General features: G+C 54.4%; 1 protein-coding gene across 1 annotated transcript; it reads left to right on the top strand.

Moving 5' to 3' along the window:
• The first annotated feature begins 458 nt into the window (after positions 1–458).
• Positions 459–13,641, top strand: LOC103670890 (fatty-acid amide hydrolase 1-like). Its single transcript, XM_040626602.1, has 13 exons — positions 459–491; positions 2,121–2,234; positions 2,462–2,611; positions 2,940–3,073; positions 3,631–3,837; positions 5,059–5,099; positions 5,521–5,645; positions 6,855–6,980; positions 7,709–7,806; positions 8,130–8,229; positions 9,673–9,787; positions 11,245–11,390; positions 12,815–13,641. The coding sequence occupies exons 1-13, from the start codon at positions 459–461 to the stop codon at positions 12,941–12,943; spliced, it is 1,518 nt and encodes a 505-aa protein (XP_040482536.1). The 3' UTR covers positions 12,944–13,641.
• Positions 13,642–17,810: the final 4,169 nt, after the last annotated feature.

Raw genomic sequence — 17,810 nt, 5'->3', positions numbered from 1 at the left:
TAGGTTTAAGTCTCTCCACTTTTATGACTTTGGGCCAGGAAGTTAGTCTCTCTGTGTCCCAGTTGCCCTTATTGGTGAAGTGGAAATATTGATAATAAAAGCACCTATCCAAGGGTTTTCCGCAGGATTTAATGCTCAGGCGAAGTGCTTAACATGGTTCCCAGCCACACAGTAAGTACTCAGTAAATGTGCATCACGTCTATACATGAACACAGGTTATATGTTTATGGTGAAAGCCCTGAAAACCACACTGAGGAGAATGGTTTTGCAGCTCTCTCCCGAGGGCACTTGGGACCTATGGGTTTTGTCTGAAAAGGATCACCGAGGCTGTAGTGAAGAGGCTGAGCTGGAGGGGGAGAGACTCGAGGCAGGGAAGCCAGTGAGGGAGCGGTTGAGAAAACTGAGAGACAGAGAAGATTCTAGGCAAGAAGGAGTCTGGACAGTCAGAGACGGGAGATATGAAGGAGGCGAAACCACCTCTCAGTGATAAGGTGAGTAAGAGGCTGGTCACTGGGGCCAGACGACCCGGTGTGGATCCAGGCCCTGGCACTTCCTGAGCTGTGTGTCTTTGGGCAAATGGCTCTCCGTGCCTCAGTGTCTTTTCCTACTGTAAAATGAGAAGATAATCCGCCCTACCTCCTCAAGACATAAGGAGTGATACGAGCTATTATACGTAAAATGCTCGGGACGTTGCCTGCAAATTAGCAAGTGTTAGGGCACATCTTCCAGGTGATTGAGATAAGCTCTCGTGACTATCAGCAGAGCTGGGATGCAAAGAAGTGATCCAGGGTGTTTCTGAGGATTATTGCTGTGGTGACAAGAGTGTCCTCGACTAGGAATTTCTTGAAGAAGAGCAGGTTTGACAGACAGTCAGTCCTGGGGTGTCCGTGGATATGTGGGTCAGTAAATGGGTCTGAGGTGTGGCAGGAAATAGGCCTGGGCCGTAGATCAAGGGAAATCTGGGCATCCTTGGGACATGTCTGGTGGCTGAGGTCACCCAGGGCGGGCGGGCAGGTAGGCAGAGAGGAGGCCAAGTCCTGAGGAGCACCGACATTTATTTACAGGAGGGAGGAGGGGCACAGGAGATTGAGAAGGACTGTCTGGGACAGGAGGAAGCCAGGAGATTTGAGGGCATAGAGAGTTTCCAGAAGGAAAGTGTCTAAGAGTCAGATGCTACTAAGGACAGCAAGAGGGGGATTAAGAAAAATCCAAGAGATTTAACAACCAAGAAGCCTCAGAACCCCTAACCTCCCAGGGAAATTCCCTTGTCTGGCAACCCTCCCCTCCAAGACCAAGAAAGGCCCATCATGCTGTCTTCCCACCCAGCCCCCACTCAGGCTTGCAGGCACCAGGGTGTCAGCTGGGGTCCAGAAGGACAAAGGAAGACAGCTTCACCTTCCTGAGTGCCTGCTGTGTGCTAGGCCCTTGTCATGTCCCCCGCTTGCCTCTGACAAGAGTCCTGAGGGGCTGGTGTCAGGCCTTCCGTCATACCCTGAAGGACTGGGCTCAGAGCAGCTGGGTGACTCATGATTGGCTTCTAGTCCTTTGTTTTTTGGAGAGACGATGGCCATGGGAGGAAGGGATCCACCCTGGGTTACCCAGCTGACCAGTAGTGTGTGCGGACAAGGCTGGGTCCCAGCTCTCCTGCCCCCCAGGCTGGATCTTGCCCTTCCCCCGGTCAGATCACCAGGAGTGGGAAGGCTGCATAGGAAGGAAAGTTGGGATGTCGGGGATCCCCCCTGAAGGCAAACCATACAGAGATGAACCTCACTTCCATAACCCCTGAGTCCCAAAATGTGCAGATAGAGTCACTCCCACTGCCGTTGTGTCCCTCTGGGCAGCAACATGAGGGGGCAGGCCCTCCTCTGTGCCAAGCCTCAGCCTGGGCACTGGGGAGGCAGAGACAGAGGGAACATCGATCTGCCCTGTAGGGCTTTCATGCCAATCTGGAGGCCGATCAGGGAATGTTGTTCATGCTAAGGACGAGTCCAGGAGCATGTGCTGAGCACACGGATGCGTGTGCAACTGTGCATCCAGGGGCGTGTGGGGATGTGACGTTGAGTGTGTGCAAGTGGACTGGAGCGAATCGGTCATCGAGCTCTGCCCTCCCATCTCCACAGGAGCCATCCCTGGACCCCAGGGCCATCCTGGAGCTGCCCCTGGAGAGGCTGGCCCAGAAGCTGCAGGATGAAGAGCTCAGTCTGGAGGGCGTCCTCTGTAGCTACTTGGAGGAGGTGGGGGTCGGGTCAGGAGTGGGGTGGGGGCTATCATCTGGGGGTCCTCCTCACAGGAGGCCGGGGGCAGGTGTAACATCATGGTGCAATAGCTGGCTTGGGAGGGGACGCACGCCACAGTCATCTGTCATTTCTATTCTGCTCTGGGTCAGGCTGGTGGGTGACTGAGTGCCCCATGTCTGGCCTCAGCCTGAGCCTCTTATGTGGTCTCCCTCAATGCCGCTCAGGCACTGAAGGTACATAAGGAGGTAAACTGCCTGACGGATTTCCTGGGCGAGTGTGAGGAGCAACTGCAGGCGCTGAAGAAGCTCAAGAAGGCTGAGAGAGGCCTCCTCTATGGGGTCCCCGTCAGCCTCAAGGACGTCTATGACTGCAAGGTGGGCCGCGAGGTGGACGTTCACATGCGTACACGTATGTGTGTGTGCCCTTACGTCACTGAGCCTGTGAGCATCTGAGTGTGTGACGTTGGCCGAGTTACGTAATCCGGGATGCACTAGAACGTGGCCAGCTGGGATCTGAGCCCGGTAGTCTGGCTGTGGCCCGCCATGTTCCTCTGCCACTCGTGAATCCTCCTCAGGGTGCAGCGCGTGTCCCAGAGGCCGTGACATTGTGTGGGGAGTGGGAGCACCGTGAGGAGGAGATTCTGTCCACTGGGTGGTTGCATCCTGACCCCTGTGGGCTGGAGTTAACGTCACTTCCTTGCAGGGCCATGACTCTACGTGTGGCCTGGCCCAGTTCCTGGAGAAGCCAGCGGCCAAGGACGGGGTCATTGTGAAAGTGCTCAAGGCTCAGGGAGCTATTCCCTTCGTTAAGACCAACATCCCCCAGACACTGCTCAGGTCTCTGAAGTGGGTGGGCGGGGCTGGGTTTGGGGCTGGGCCCAGGACTGATGGCAACTTGAAGTGCTGATTCAGGGCAGAGGGTCAGGTGGGGGCCAGTCAAGCAGGCTGTGAGGACCGAGGTTCTTGGGCAAGTCTTTTCTGCCCTCTGAGCCTTGGTTTCCTCATTTCAAAATGTGTGGGTGGACTTCATAGTCTCTACAGGCCCTCAGGTTCTGAGGTTCTCAAGAGTTTGGTCTCTGTGTTCATCCCAGCTTTCCTCTCCTCTCCCTCAGCATTTAGCATACCTACTTTTGTGAGGAACCTGTTCCCAATTCTCACAGGGGGCTCCTGTCCTAAAGTTAGGAGTTGTGGTTGGTGTCCACTCTTGGTCTTCCTTGTGGCAGTGGCCCTCACCTCAGCCTTAAGGGAGACTAGGAGGACTCAGCCCTGGGGAGGAGCTTGGGAGCCAAAGAGGGCCTGGGGTTGACTCCTGAGGGGGTCAGTCTCTACATGGGGAGGGACGTTTCCCCAGTTCAACTTGCACCTCCCAGCCCCTTTTCTTCTGCTTCCGTCAGCTTTCAGTGCAGCAACCCCATCTATGGACAGACCCTGAACCCTCTGAACTTAAAGAAGACTCCTGGGGGCTCCTCAGGGGGCGAGGGAGCCATGTTGGCACAAAGGGGTTCCATCCTGGGCATGGGGACTGACACTGCCGGCAGCATCCGCATACCAGCCACCTTTTGTGGTATCTGCGGCTTCCGGACCACAGGATACCGCCTCAGGTACTTGGTGCTGATGATAGGGGGGAGGGGTAGGCTCAACCCAGCCTGGGGGAATAGAGGTCTGGGGGAATAGAGGGGACTGCTTGGCACATCAACTCTTGTCCACTCATCTCAGTACTAGGGGAAGTGGCTAAAGGTAGGAGGGCTTCAAATAACTCCTGCTTCAGCCGCAGATCAACACACCATGTCTGGTATAGGTGGCAGTAGGAAAGACCTTCCACTCATTCATGAATTCATTTGTTCGTTAATTCATTCAGCTTTGCATCTACCCAGCTACCTACCTGTTCCCTTAGTCACTCATCGGTCCATCCATTTTTCCATCTATCCATCCTTTGTCCATTCATCCACCTATGCAGTCATCATCCCAGTCTCTATCCATCAATCAATTTCACTATTCATCCTCCATTTAATTTATCTAACAGATAGTTATTGAGTGTTTACTCTGTGACTGACGCTGTACCAGGTACTTGGGATATATTGGTAAACAAAAGGACAAATACCCAGCCCTTGAAAAATTTATGCACATTCCTCCTTCCATTCGTTCATCCATTCACTCATCCGTTTATCTCCCCATCCACCCACTCATGTGGCCATCTATCTATTCACCCGTACCTGCCTCTGTTCCTTCATCTGCCCATCTTGCAGCCCCACCCTGAGTACCTACACTGTGGTGGCCCCTGTGCTGGGCACACAGAACTCTCTCAGACCCAGTCCCTGCCCCTGTTGTGCTATTAGACATGCAAATGGCTGAGTCAGAAAGTGATGGGGCTCTAAGAAAGGGAATTCACAGGAGGAAGCTGACATTTTTCTTCAACAGAGATTTATTAAAAGCCTAGACTTTAAACTTTCAGAGGCAGGGCAAGGGAAGGGAAGGCTTCCTGGAAGAGGCAGAATCTGAGCTTGGCTTTGAAGGATGGATATGCAGAGATGGCATAGAGTCTAGAAGGCTGTAAACTGTGAGCCGATTACTTTGCCTGGAGTAAATAGATGTGTGTGGAAGGGCTAGAAGGGGATGCCGTGGAAGGAGGTGATACTCCAGAGCCTTGAAGGCAGTCAGAGAGATCAGACTTAATGCTGTGGGCACTAGGGGTCAGGGTTGAAACAGCTCCTCTTCCTAGGTGCTGGGTCCTGGGGGAGTGCTTGGCTGGCTACGAAAGCCTCGGCACTCAGGTGGGTCCCTTCACGTGCTGAGCTGGGCTCTGGGTGGGTGGGGTTTTGCAGCTCCTCTGGAATCTCTTCTGCTATCAAGGGCCAGAAAACAGGTAAGCTCCTGGTCTGTTCTTGTGGCCACACCATTCAAAGATAACCTGTCAGCCTTCCTTCCAAGGACATTTCCCCCAGGCCCTATCTCAGACAGATTAGCCCCACGGGTGATAGAGCAATCTGAAGGGACAGCATGGCTCCCACCTGGCCCCTCCCCAGTCCAGGGAGAAGTGCTTCCTACTATCTAGCTTTAATCTCTCCTACTTGTCTCTTGATGTACGGCCCCAGCTGAGATTCTCCTGTCAGGCCCCAGAGCTGCTTTGGCTGGTGTGCCAACTCTACCTGTCCTCAATCCCTGACCCAGGTTGGCCCCAGGACCCTTTGACCCTGATCGCGGTCCCGGGCCCCACACTCCGAGGCCAGGCAGTGGGGGTCCCCAGAGCAGAAAGGATGAGCGGAATCTGCCTCCTTTCTGTTCAGTGACTACCGTGGCTGGCCCCATGGCCCGGGATGTGGAGAGCCTGGTGCTGTGTATGCGAGCCCTGCTAAGTGAAGACATGCACCGACTGGACCCCACTGTGCCTTTCATGCCCTTCAGAGAGGAGGTGAGCTGGGTTGGGGAGCCGGCCTGGAGGGCTCCCACCTCCCCCTCCTTTCTTTCCTCATTGACATGTCTTCCATCCAATGATATTCTGTGAAGACCGCCTTTCCGGGCCCAAGGTGCAGTGACCAAGAAGCCCACGTGTTCAGTCACATTCACCTCCCATCCCTGCTGGACCCCAGCTGCTGTGGGCGTCTCGGCTACTTGGAGCCATAGCTAATACTGCCCCAGAGAGGGACTCCATCGTCATGTACCCAACACACACACAGACATAACACTCAGCAGGTATGGTTTAGAGAGTCTGGTATCTGGTTAAGCTGGGCTTCCAGTGCTCTAGGTAACCTTGGCCAAGTCACATGTCTTTGTAGGCCCCAGTCTCCCCAGTGGTAGAATAAAGAGGTTGTTGGACCAGAGGATTGCTCCAGGCCCTGCCAGCTCCGGCAGGCTTTGTTTATTCATTAGTTTATTCAACAGCATTTATTGCACCTACTATGTGCAGGCTCTTCGTAGTTCATCCTAATGCTCAGTCTATAGAATGAACATCGTGCTTCTCGTTCACAGGCAAGGAAACTGAGGGGAAATGCAGTGACTTGCCTATGATCACATAGCTGGTAACTGGCAGAGTTGGGCTTTGAACCCAGCCCCATCTGCTCTGGAACCCTCTCCGTAGGGAGAGTCCTGTCTACCATTCAGTCGATGTCCACTCATCTGATCTCTACACACATCCTAATACAATCAACCTGCAATCATTTTCTGTCATCCATTATTTGCTTCTACTAACTTCTCCATCTCCATCCTCTCCTGGCTGTTTTTTATCTTAAAGGTCTTTGTGTCTATTCATCTACTTACTTACCTGCCTCCCCCACTCAATTCCAACCATCCATTCTTCAACACACCCACCTATCCATTCAACCCTCTGCCCATCCACTCATTCACCATCTCATACACATGCCCACTCACTCATTCATGAATCTATCTACCATCTAGCTACCTATCCACTTCATCCACCCAAACATGTCCCATCCATTTGCTCTTTTAGGGGTTTCTCCAGAGGACCTAGAGCCTGGAAAGTATATAGAGAGGCTCCGAGGGGGTCTGGGGAGTTTCTGTAGATTCCCCTGGGTTGAAGACAGCTGTGGCCCAAGGTCCGGGTCTGGCTCTTGAAGAGGCCCAGTCTCCTCTGAGAGCTCTACCCAGCCCCTCTTGCCCACAGGTATACTCCAATAACCAGCCCCTTCGAATTGGCTACTGTGAATCAGATGGCTTCACCCAGCCAACTCCTAGCATGGCCAGGGCCATGAGGCTCACCTCCAGGCTGCTCCAGGAGGCAGGACATCAGGTAAATTTGCTTAGCCCTGGATGGCGAGGGAAGCCAGACTAGTGAGGATGCTGGGCTGGGCCATTCTTGGAGAGAAAGGAAGTTACATCTGAGTCTGAGCTGTCAACATCACTGTGTTTCCCTTAAGCTTCCTGGAGAAAACTGATGGGCTGCAGGTGAGGGCAGGGTGAGCCTGCCCTGTGAGGATGGCATCAAGATTTTGCAGCTTCCCCCTTCAGGGGTGAGGACTCAGGGACTCACTCCTATAATTCCTACAGCTTGGGTTTCTGTTGCCTCCATCAAGTGGCTGTGAGGAGATCTCTGTCCTCAAAAATCACCTTCCTTCCCACCCCCCAGCCCCTGCCTCCCACATCCAATGGCTTGTCCTGGTCCTGCCTCCCCTCTGAGAATTGCTGGTTGGTGACACATGTACCCATGTAATCTTGGGCCAGTCCCTTAAGCCCCCTGAGCCTCAGTTTTCTACCAGACAGGGTGGCTGTGAAGATGAAATGAGCTCACCTATGTGAAGCACATGCCCGGGGCAGGATCACAGGGAAGCAGGCAGGAAGTGGGGGCTGCTCGAACACCATGGCATCTCCATGTGGGTGAGGTGTGGCATGGCAGCAGAGGGGCTCAGGTGTGTGGAGATGAGTGGTGATGTGCTATCCTCTCTTTAAATCCTGAGGGATGCAGAGAACCCCGGGCGGGGTGGGAGGCGCTCCAGGCCCTGACTAGCCTCTGTCTCCCAGGTCATCCCCTTCTCCATCCCCCGGATAGAGTACGCTGTCCAATACCTGTTTTTGGGAGGTGTGTTTGCCGATGGAGGGACCACCCTTCTGGAGAAGCTGTATGTTTGTCAGGACTCGGATGTAGGGCATGGGCTTGGGGATGCGGCTGGTGGTGACCTGAGCCCTAGGAAGGGGCTGTGTGGGTCTGGGCTGTTCGGATGCCTCTGGTTAATTGTGTGACCTTAAACAGCAGGTCAGCAACCCAGGCTCCGTCTTCAGGATGTAGGTGTTCCGGGGGTGGTGCTGGTGGGAACTGAAGTGTTTCTTTGGGTCTCACCTCCTTCCATGGCCTCCCTCTGGAGCGGGACAGTTGGGTGGGTATGAGAGTTAGTCGATGGCTGAAATGCTGTAACCGACCGGAAACGTGTCTGTGGTTCCTCAGTGAGGGGGACATTGTGGACCCTTGCATAAAGAAAATGACCGACATGCTCCGCCTGCCGGACGCACTCAAGGGTTTCCTGGCCTGTATCCTGAAGTACATAGTGAGTTCAGGCCCAGGGGGCGGCGTGCCGGAGGGGAGAAGCCCAGAGAGGAGAAGGACTCAGAATGGGGCCCAGAGAGTAGTGGGGGCTCGGAAAGGGCTGATGGGGGCCAAAAGAGGGGGTCTTTTTGGAGAGAGGGGTGCATCTCAGAAAGAGGAAGGGGTTTTAGAGAGGGGGTGGGGGCCTAGAGGGGGCTAAAGGCTTGCAGAGGAGTAGAAGCCTCCGTGTCAGTGTGCTGAGCAGAGTTGCTTTTCCTGGACCCCAGTTCTGGGCAGGCTGGTGTTGCCCTGTGGTTTCTGAATGGGTCTCTCCTTCTCTCTCCATCTCTAGGACCCCCGAGCTAGCCAGAAGCTGGAAAAGTTCCGTGGAGTGGGGTGAGTGCTAGTCTCCTCAGGCGAAGCTCAAAGCATCTTCCATGGGGTGGGGGGAATCAAGCAAGGGCCATGTGGCTAGAGTTGGCATCCACTGGGAGTGAGGGCTATTTAGACTTCGGGATCTAACTAGGTTTTTAGGGTCATGTCTGACACTGGTTAAAATGTAGGCTTTTGAGTGGGGTTGAGATTGGGGATACTTTGGGGCTGGGGTTTGATTTGGAGTTCAGCTCTGAGTTCAGGCTAGAATTCGCTTAGGCTGGGGTAAAGGTTGGGCCTGAGTTGAGACTGGGTTTGGGTTTGGGTTGGGGTTAAGGTTGGCACTGGGGCTGGCTGGGGGCCTCACAGGCTAGGGGAAGAACCTGTGGTTTGGGGCGGAGCCTGTGAGTCCCTGTGGCTGGTGGCAGTGGTGGTGGGGCATTGACCAGAGGGCGTGGACTGTTGGGAGCACTGGACAGGCAAGGTGTTTTGGGCCGTCAAGACACAGGGTCGTTCCCAGCCCATCAGCTGATTTGCAGCCTGCATGGAGACTAGGCCCTAGCTCTTGGTTGTAATGCATAAAAAGGGGTCCTCCCATGCTGACCTTTGGACTTCCGTATCTTATTTATTCCCCCAGGACTCCCAAGAAACTGTGGGAAAAACACACAGCAGTGCAGGTGATATGTGCCTGAAGAGACCTCAAGGGACTACTGGAGCAGGGGCAGCAGAGACCTGGGTGGTGACAGGAGTGGCCAGACGGGGTTGGGGGTGGGGGGGAGCAGAGCTCTGTCCTGGCCTGCAAGGGAGGCCTGGCTACACCTAGACGGGGACTCTTGGTGACCTGGGAGGTTAATTTAGTCCATCTCTTTGGGACCAGGATGATGTGTTGGTCCCAAATAATTGCAACCTGAGACTCCCTTTCCATTCCTTTGCCTCAGCCCCTGGGAAGGCCCTACCCCCCCCCCCCCCCCTTGTGCATCTCACAGCCTGGGAATTCTTCCTGATGTTTAATGCCACTGGGCTCGGTAGCACCTGACCTTGTCCTGCAAACAGTGACCTCTGCTGGTCTTCCCCCTCCCACCCCTAACTGTCCCTACAGGAATATAAGCAAGAGTTCATAGCCCAGTGGAGGTCCTTGGACCTGGACGTGCTGCTGACGCCTGCTCTGGCCCCTGCCTTCCACACGGGCTATTCTATCACGGCATTAGGTGAGAGGAACCGGGGTCCTGGTGGGCTTGAGCCCCAGAGTCCAGATCTTCAGAGTTCTGCCACAGCGTCTGTGGCCTTGACCTCTGTCACCATTCACTATTTTTAAAAAATGTCTTAAATTGAGGTAAAATTCAGATAACATAAATTCACCGTTTTAAAGTGTACGAATCAGTGGTTTTGAGTATATTTAGAATGCCATGCAATCACTATCACTATCTAATTCCAGAATATTTCCATTATCTTGAAAGGAAACCCTGTACCTGCTACCAGACACTCCCACTTTCCATTCACTTTTAAAATGAATTTTATTGAGGGGCACCTGACTGGCTCAGTCAGTAGAGCATGCGACTCTGGATCTCAGGGTCATGAGTTCAAGCCCCCCTGTTGGGCGTAGAGCTTACTTAAAGAAGAAAAAAAAGAAAGAAAGGAAAAAAAAAGAACTTTACTGAAATATAATTCACACGCAATGAAACCCATCAATTTTCAGAGTGTAATTTGATAAATTTTAACAAATGCATATAGCTGTATAATTACCATCGTAATAAAAATATAGACTATTTTTACCATCCACTAAATTTCCCTGATGGCCCTTTGCAGTTCACCCTGCCCTTGCAACCTGCAAACAACCGCTGATCTGCTTTCTGTCACTATAGTTTTGCGTTTTCTAGAATTTCATATAAACGGAATCAGAAGGAAGGAGGCCTTTGTGTCTGGCTTCTTTCACTTAGCATCTGCATTCACTCTTAATGGGCTTCCTGCTGCTCCACTTCAAAAAGTGGCTTTGGCCCAGCCCCGCTGCAATGAAGCCTGGGTGCAAGGCCGTTTCTGGGGCATTCCTGGGGCCCCTGCCCAGCACAGGCACACGCCTCAGAGGTGTTATCAGTGCAGAATGAAAACCCACCCCAAGCCTGACTCCTCTTCCCTGGGTCCCCCCGCAGTGGCTGCCCAAAGACACACCCCACACCTGGCCCTGCACCTGCACCGATGTCCTCTGCTGACACCACCGCCCCTTCCTTGTCACTCACTCCCTACAAACAGGCGGCTGCTGCAGAGGAGCTGCCTTTGAAGTCAGGGTTGCCCTGTACGCCTCAGCCATCATCGGCTGTGTGGTCTGTGAGAAACCGGCTAACCTGTCAGCCACCCCGGTTTCCTCATTGTGCACGGGGAATGGTCAAGTCACAGGGGTGGAGAGGACTCCAGGAATCAGCAATGGAGAGAGGCCAGCACAGTGCCTGGCGCTGAGTAAGGCTTCCATAGCGTCCATTCTCCCCTTCCCTCCGCCGTGGGGAGAGCAGGAGGCCCTTGTCAGGTGGATTCCCGGCCCCAAACGGGCCATATTGAAAGCCCGGGGGGCTGCCGTTCCGAGAAGGACCGCGAGGGGGCGCTCACCCAACACTCTTGCCCACCCGAGTCTGGTCCGCCGCTGATCGCCGGGCTTGCCTCCATCTTCCCACAGATGCCTCCTCCTACTTGAGCCTGTACAACGTCCTGAACTTCCCCGCTGGCGTGGTTCCGGTCACCACTGTGACGCTGCAGGACGAGGAGGAGCTGGCCTTCTACAAGGGGTACTACGGAGATAGTTCCGACAGATGTTTGCGGGAGGTCAGTTTCCCTCTCCAGGCCTCTCCCCCAGGGGCACAAGCCAGGACTGGGTCTTGCCTCCATCCCCATCAGGGCGAGTGGGGGTGGGCCGGGGCCAGCCATTCCCAGTGTTTATCCTTTATTACTTGCGCCACAGTTAACCCCATCCCTGAGGACACACCCTCTGAGCTCCAAGTCGGCCTCTGTCCTTGTCCGGGAAGGATACTTTACAAAACCACTGGTCTTCTTGACACTTTCTTAGGGAAAGTTGATCCCAGAGGCAGGAAGAGTGGAGCAAACGCCCCTGGTTAGGAGCTTACTAGGTGACTGGACTGGACACTGCTCTTCTCTGAGCTTCAGCTTCTTCGCCAGGAAAATAGGAATTAAAATATCTACCCTGCAGGGTTGTCCTAAAGGTTCAATCGAAAAACAGTGAAGATATCAGTATAAGGCTTCGTATATAGCTATTACTAATTACTGTTACTAATTCAGAGGTGGCTTCACAAGAGGAAATATTCCCACGTGTATATTTAATGCATGATCTAAAATAACAACGCTGTCTTGGGTGACAGAGAGAAAGAGAGGGAGAGAGAGACTGACTCTGAAAAGTATGTACGTGTCTGAGTCAGACATTAAGTAACTTACTTTTTTTGGAAATTGATTTTAGTGCTAGAGTTACCCAGTGGAACTGCTGACCTGAATTCTGAGAAAATAATAATAATGATACTATCTAATGTGTCTTGAGCTCTTACTCTGTTCCAGGAGCTGTTTAAAAGTGCTGTATATATATTAAATCATTAAATCCCACAACTGCCCTGTGAGGTTTTACAAAGTTGGAAATGGGGGCACACGTAGGTTAAGAGACTTGACCCACCGCCACACCACACAGGCTGCTGAAATGGAGGGAGCCAGGACTTGAAGCCAGTTGACTTGGCTCCAGTGACAAAGACAGATAAGGGCTTGTATCTTATCATCATAAAACAATTAAAACATGTTTGAATGCCTCTAAGTATGTTTGGATTTCATGGCAGGGACTCAGGTTCAGTCCCCATGTTCCTGAGTCTGCGTTTGAGGTCGGGGTACCTCTCTCACTGCAGAAGTATGAGAGGTTCTGGGGCAGGGACTTGCACATTCTTCTTTCCTTTGCTGAGAACATCGGGTGGATACTCGGTTTTATATTTCATGATTACAGTCAGCTGTCTGCACAGGGAGCAAGTTTTACATCTTAACCCTGGAGAACTAGAGACAGATAAAGTCAGAATAGTTTTTCTAGGTTTCACTGAGAGCTGAGGAAGCCTGGGACTCTGAGATCCAGGACCTCTCTACCTTAATAAAGATCGGGGCTGAGATGTTTGGACTAATGCTTATGGGTGGTGAGGGAGGCGGGGTGCGGGGCCTGTGAGCAGAAAGCAGCCTCTAAGTCCATCCACCCTCTTTCTGGGCAGGCGGTACACGGATCCGTGGGACTTCCTGTGGCTGTGCAGTGCGTTGCTTTGCCATGGGAGGAGGAGCTGTGTCTCCGGTTCATGAAGGAGGTGGAGACCTTGGCCAGGAACCACAGGGGACCCGAATGATAGGCCACTCCTTCTCCTGGAGTCCTTCCTACATCCTCACCCCAGTCTGCTCCTGATGCCCCTTCTCGTGAATACCGTATCTGCCTCATGTTTCCTCCTCCCAGAAGCCCACCAGATTCCTTTTCTTTGTTGTCCTTCTGTGTGGGTATTCAATCCATGGACTCCTCAGATTGGCCCAAGATGGGGCACAGGGTGAAGGGCTCAATAAACATTTCTGACCGGTCGGCCTTGTGATCCCTAGTCTAGGTGGGGCTGTAGCCTCCCGGTGGCCTTCTACCTCCAGCTACTCTCCTCCAGCTCAGTCCCCCAGATGATATCCCAGAATGCAGCAGAGGGGAAAGAGCCCCAAACAGAGAGACTGGTGACCAGGGTCCAAGTCCTGGCTCTGCCACTGGCTTGCTGTGTGATGCTGTGCAAGTTACTTCCCCTTTCTGGACTTCAGTTTTCTCATCTGCAAATTGAAGGGGTTAGATTTGATGAGGTCCATGGTACCTGTCAACTTGACTATTCTGTGACCTGTGACTTCTAGGCACTTCCCTGATCCAGAACTTGCCATGGCTCCCACTGTGATCTAGAGAAAGTGCCAAAGAGCAGGCCCAAGGCAGTGAAACCCAGTCAGAACAGATCCTAGGTAGGGACCCAGACCCAAGCTCACAGTCCAGTGCTTAGCCTGTGAAGCGCCAGTTTCTTGGCTTGACACTCAGCAGCTCCCAAGATCCCCCACGGCCTCCTCTTCCAGGGCCCCACCACAGCACAGCCATCCTCTGTCCCCTCAACCTGGAGCCTTCTTGCCACCACAAGCACACTTTGCACTTCTGCCTCTGCCCCTCTGTCACACTGTCCCTCCACCCGAACACCTCTACTGTCTTCTTTGTCCTTCAAGCCCTGCATCAAATGCCACTTCCTTCAGGAAGCCTCCTTTGATCCCTCCAACTCTCCCATGATCTGCCCTTCATCTGAACTCTTTTGAGGTCCTTCCCCATTAAAACTTACAGTTTCTGTATCTCATTCCTCTTTACAGTCCTACTTCCAGCCAGCTCGGCAAACTAATGGACTCATTCCTGCCTCTGCTAGATAGCAGAGACTTTCTGGAGATAAAACTTCAGTGCAGAAACATAGACTTCATCCATCCTCCGGTCCACCTATGTAACCATGCACCCTACATTTGTTGAGTACCTCCTCTGAACACGAATGATGGCGTTCCAGGCAGAAAAAGACCTGAGAGTTTAACTAAGAAGGAATCACTCCAGAAGGGAAGCCCTGACTCCACCTGCCACACCACAGAAGGAACCATGTGCGATGTCCAGGTGCAGGGGAGACAGGGCTACTGCTGACCTCACTGGGGCCTCTACCCCTTCCAGGCTCTACCACAGAGTCTGAGATCTCCGCTGGAGAAAGAGCCTGCTGGTTTCTCCTCAGACAGGCTAGTAGGGCTCTGCTCTGTCCTCTCTTCCCCATAAGAGGGAGGTCTAAGAGGCCAGGAAGAAACGGTTGGGGGGGGGGGGTTGCAGAGAGGTTTTCAAGTGCCTCCTGCGTCCTCTCTCACTCCCACTGGCTGCAAACAGTTTGGGCACCAGGGGGCAGCATTGAGCTTTACTCAGCCCGGAAGGGCCCTCGCCTTCAGCTTTCAGATGCAAGGCCTCCAGGTCTTTCCCAGTCTAAACACAGATGGGAAAACTAGAGGCGGGGAGACCGAGATTGGGGAACATAGGAATAAGCTGGCGGTTTAAACATTAGTAGATTATAAGAGATAGGGGGCAGAATTCTATTTTTGTCTGAAATGAGCCTGGGGAAAGAGTGGCAGATACCAGCCCAAGGGGCCCAGTAAATGGGAAGCCTAGCTTCAGGCCAGATTTCCCTCCAGGCTGGCCTTTCTCTAGTTCCTCCTGAGCTGAAATTTGGGTCAACAACTGCCTTCCTCCCCAGCTCCAGCTCCTGCTCTGGCCTGTAACCTCTCACACCTGCCAGCACCATCTTCTGCCGAAACCAGCCCCTGGTCTGTGTGACTGTGGGCAGGTCATTGGCTTCCTCGGCACCCTTTCCCATGGTGGCTGAGGCCGTGAGTGGGTGTGGCTGGGATGGCCAGGGGCAGGGCATGGCCTCCTGCTCCCCTTCCCACTCCTGTTACTTCCACTGCAGAGGGCTTGATCTGGGCGCGCCGGTGTCCAGTTTCTGGCTCAGCCTCCCAGGGGGGTGGGAAGTCTCCCAGCTCTTTGAGCCTGTTTCTTCCGTGAGATGGAAATGAGTACATCTGACACCGCCGTGGGATGAGATCGATCCACAGAGGGTGACAGCCGGGTGGGAGAGGACTTGGGGTCCCCTCCCCGGCCAGGGAGTCATTGCAGGGTGTCCAGAATTCAGCAGGAAAAGCCAGCACCTCCTGGAGGAGCCTGAGAGCAATAGGGTGGTGGGTCACTCCAGGGGAGGAATTTAGCTCCCGAACCAGGAGTACTGCAGTGGGAGGGGGTTTCTATAAAGGTTGGCACTGAGGCCCCTGACTAGGACCCTCTGGGAAGGGGGTGCCTTGAGCTCTGGTCTTGCTTCTGTGCTGTGGGATGCAGGTAAGAGCTATCCTCTTTCTGGGCCTCTGTTTCCCGGTGGCTGCACGGGGCAAGGGGTGGGGGGGGTCCTCCTGTCTCCCCACTCCCCTCTTCATTTGGAAGGCTCTGCCAACCCGCCCCGCGTCGTCCCACCGGCTCAGGGACCCCGGGGCCTCTCCACCTGAGCCACCGCACTCCAGTTCCGTCACCCGGCGCGGTCTCGGGAGGCGGGGCCGGCGGACCCCCGTCGAGGCACCCCCTCCTCTCCCGTACCGTGGCCAACAGAGTCCGGTTCCCTCCCCGGCCGCTCCGCCGCGCGCCCCGCGCACGGGCAGCCCCGCCCGCCGCGCCTCCCCGGGCGCCCGCATTAAAGCGCATATGCAAGCCATGAATTATCAACTGAAAGGAGTCAATTACCGGCTCTAAAAACGAGTGTCTGCGCCCGGAGCGCCCGGGGCCATCCGCCTATTTACGGAGCGATTTCCCCCGCCCGGCCTCGGGAGGGATAGACGGGGAGAGATGGAGCCCGAGACCGGGAGGGAGAGAGCCACGGGGAGAGAGACTGGGAGAAGGAGAGAGCCAGAGACCCGCAGAGACAGGGAGAGATAGAAACTGGGACGAGGAGCAGAGAAAGAGGTCTGGAGAAACGCGCAGAGACTCAGACCAGGCAAAGGCGGCTTGGGTCCCTCTTCTACAGAGAGTCAGAGGTGGGGGCGTGTGGGGGGTTGGGGGGGAGCGGCAGGACCTCAAAGGCCCCCTTTCCCCTCCCCCAGTCTGTGTGGGAACCCTAGCCCTCCAGGGCTGGGGGAGACTGGACTGCGGCGGGCTAGAGCCCTGGGGAAAAGGTGGGGCACATAGTTCTGGCTGGAAACTGGGGAGCAGGCTGTGGCATTGTCCAGTGTGGAGGTGAGCTGGCCAGCGCGATCATGAGAAGAGGGAGGAGAGGTGAGGAACAGGCCCAGAGTGAGGATTAGAGTCTGACTTGGGGGCGTCTGCAGCCCCAGCATGGAGAGAGGGGTGGTGAGACCAACCTCAGTGGGCTCTGGAAGTCCTGTCTGCCCCACAGACTCTCACCCAAGCGGTTCCCTTCCCTGAAAATGCATTACCTGCTGGGCTTCTACTCACTCTTTGACCCCTGCGCCTGCCTCAGCCCGGCACACACGCCATTCTAGTCCCTGATCCAGGCCCTTCTTGGGGCTGAGCTGGAGGGGACCTTGGCTTGGACAGAGGCTGTGACCAAGGCTCAGAGTTTGGAGGGCAAGGATGAGTGTAAAGCGCTCCGCAGATCGCATGGAAAGCTTCCAGCCACCCCGGTGCTGGGGTGAGCTCACAGCAACTGAGTCCAGCCCTTGCTCTGCAGGGGTTGGGGGAAGAGCAGGGCACCAAGGCTAGTGGTGGGTGGGGTAGGGGGAGCTGAGGCCTAGCTCACCAGCACCAGTAAGTTGCTGCCAGAGCTCCCAGGGCTTGTACTTCCAGGTCCCTGGAATCCTAGGCCTCTCCTGGAAGGAGTGGGGACAGGGAACCCCCAGGAACTCTGAAGAAGGAGCAGGGTCTAAATTGGGCCAGAGGGAAGAGTCTGGGCTGGGGTATCAAACAAAGCCTTTCTCTTCTAGCTGTGTGACCTGGGGCAAGCCCCTTAACTTCTGAACCTCAAGTTCCTTAATCTAGAGCATGGGGACCTTGCTATCCACTTTCTAAGAATGTTCTCACACGTGCATAGCACTTTCCCAAGAAGGAAAGTAAAGAATAAGAGCAGCTACTATTTATTGAGGCTTACAAGGTGCCAAGTGCTGTGCTTCGTGGATTCTCCGTCTTCCTCCCAATTGCTTTCCCATGATGTGAAGTCACTTTGCAGAAAGGGAAACAGGAAGGGAGGCTGGGATTGGGAAGCAGAAGTGATAGCCTCAAGGGTCTGACTCTGGAGTTTTCTTAACCCCTAGACTACGGAACCTCTCAGACTAGGCCCAGTGTGTCCCCTGCCCCGTCCTCTCAGCTCTTCCAGTTTGAATGAGCCCAGATCTACTGAAGGACGGCCGCACAGTGGGCAGGACAGCTCAGGTCCAGCAGAGGCAGTCCCTGGGGTCCTGTTCCACCCATGGCGTGGGCTGGGCGTCTGGCCTGACAAGTCTGCAGCCCTGCCGTGCCATTAGTGGGCAGCTGGGGGGGGGGTGTCTGTAAGCGCCAACGCCGGGGTTCCCGTGACCGCTCGCCTATTAGTGGCTGGTGGCTTCACAATGATTTATTGGGGCTTCTTCATTTCCCCTTGGTCTGCTATAAACATATTTATACCACCAGAGTGACCGATAAATTTCCCTTATGAATCCCGT

The sequence above is a fragment of the Ursus maritimus genome, unplaced genomic scaffold, assembly GCF_017311325.1.
Source record: "Ursus maritimus isolate PB19 unplaced genomic scaffold, ASM1731132v1 scaffold_12, whole genome shotgun sequence".
NCBI classification, from domain to species: Eukaryota; Metazoa; Chordata; class Mammalia; order Carnivora; family Ursidae; genus Ursus; species Ursus maritimus.
This window is presented reverse-complemented; position numbering and strand designations above follow the sequence as displayed.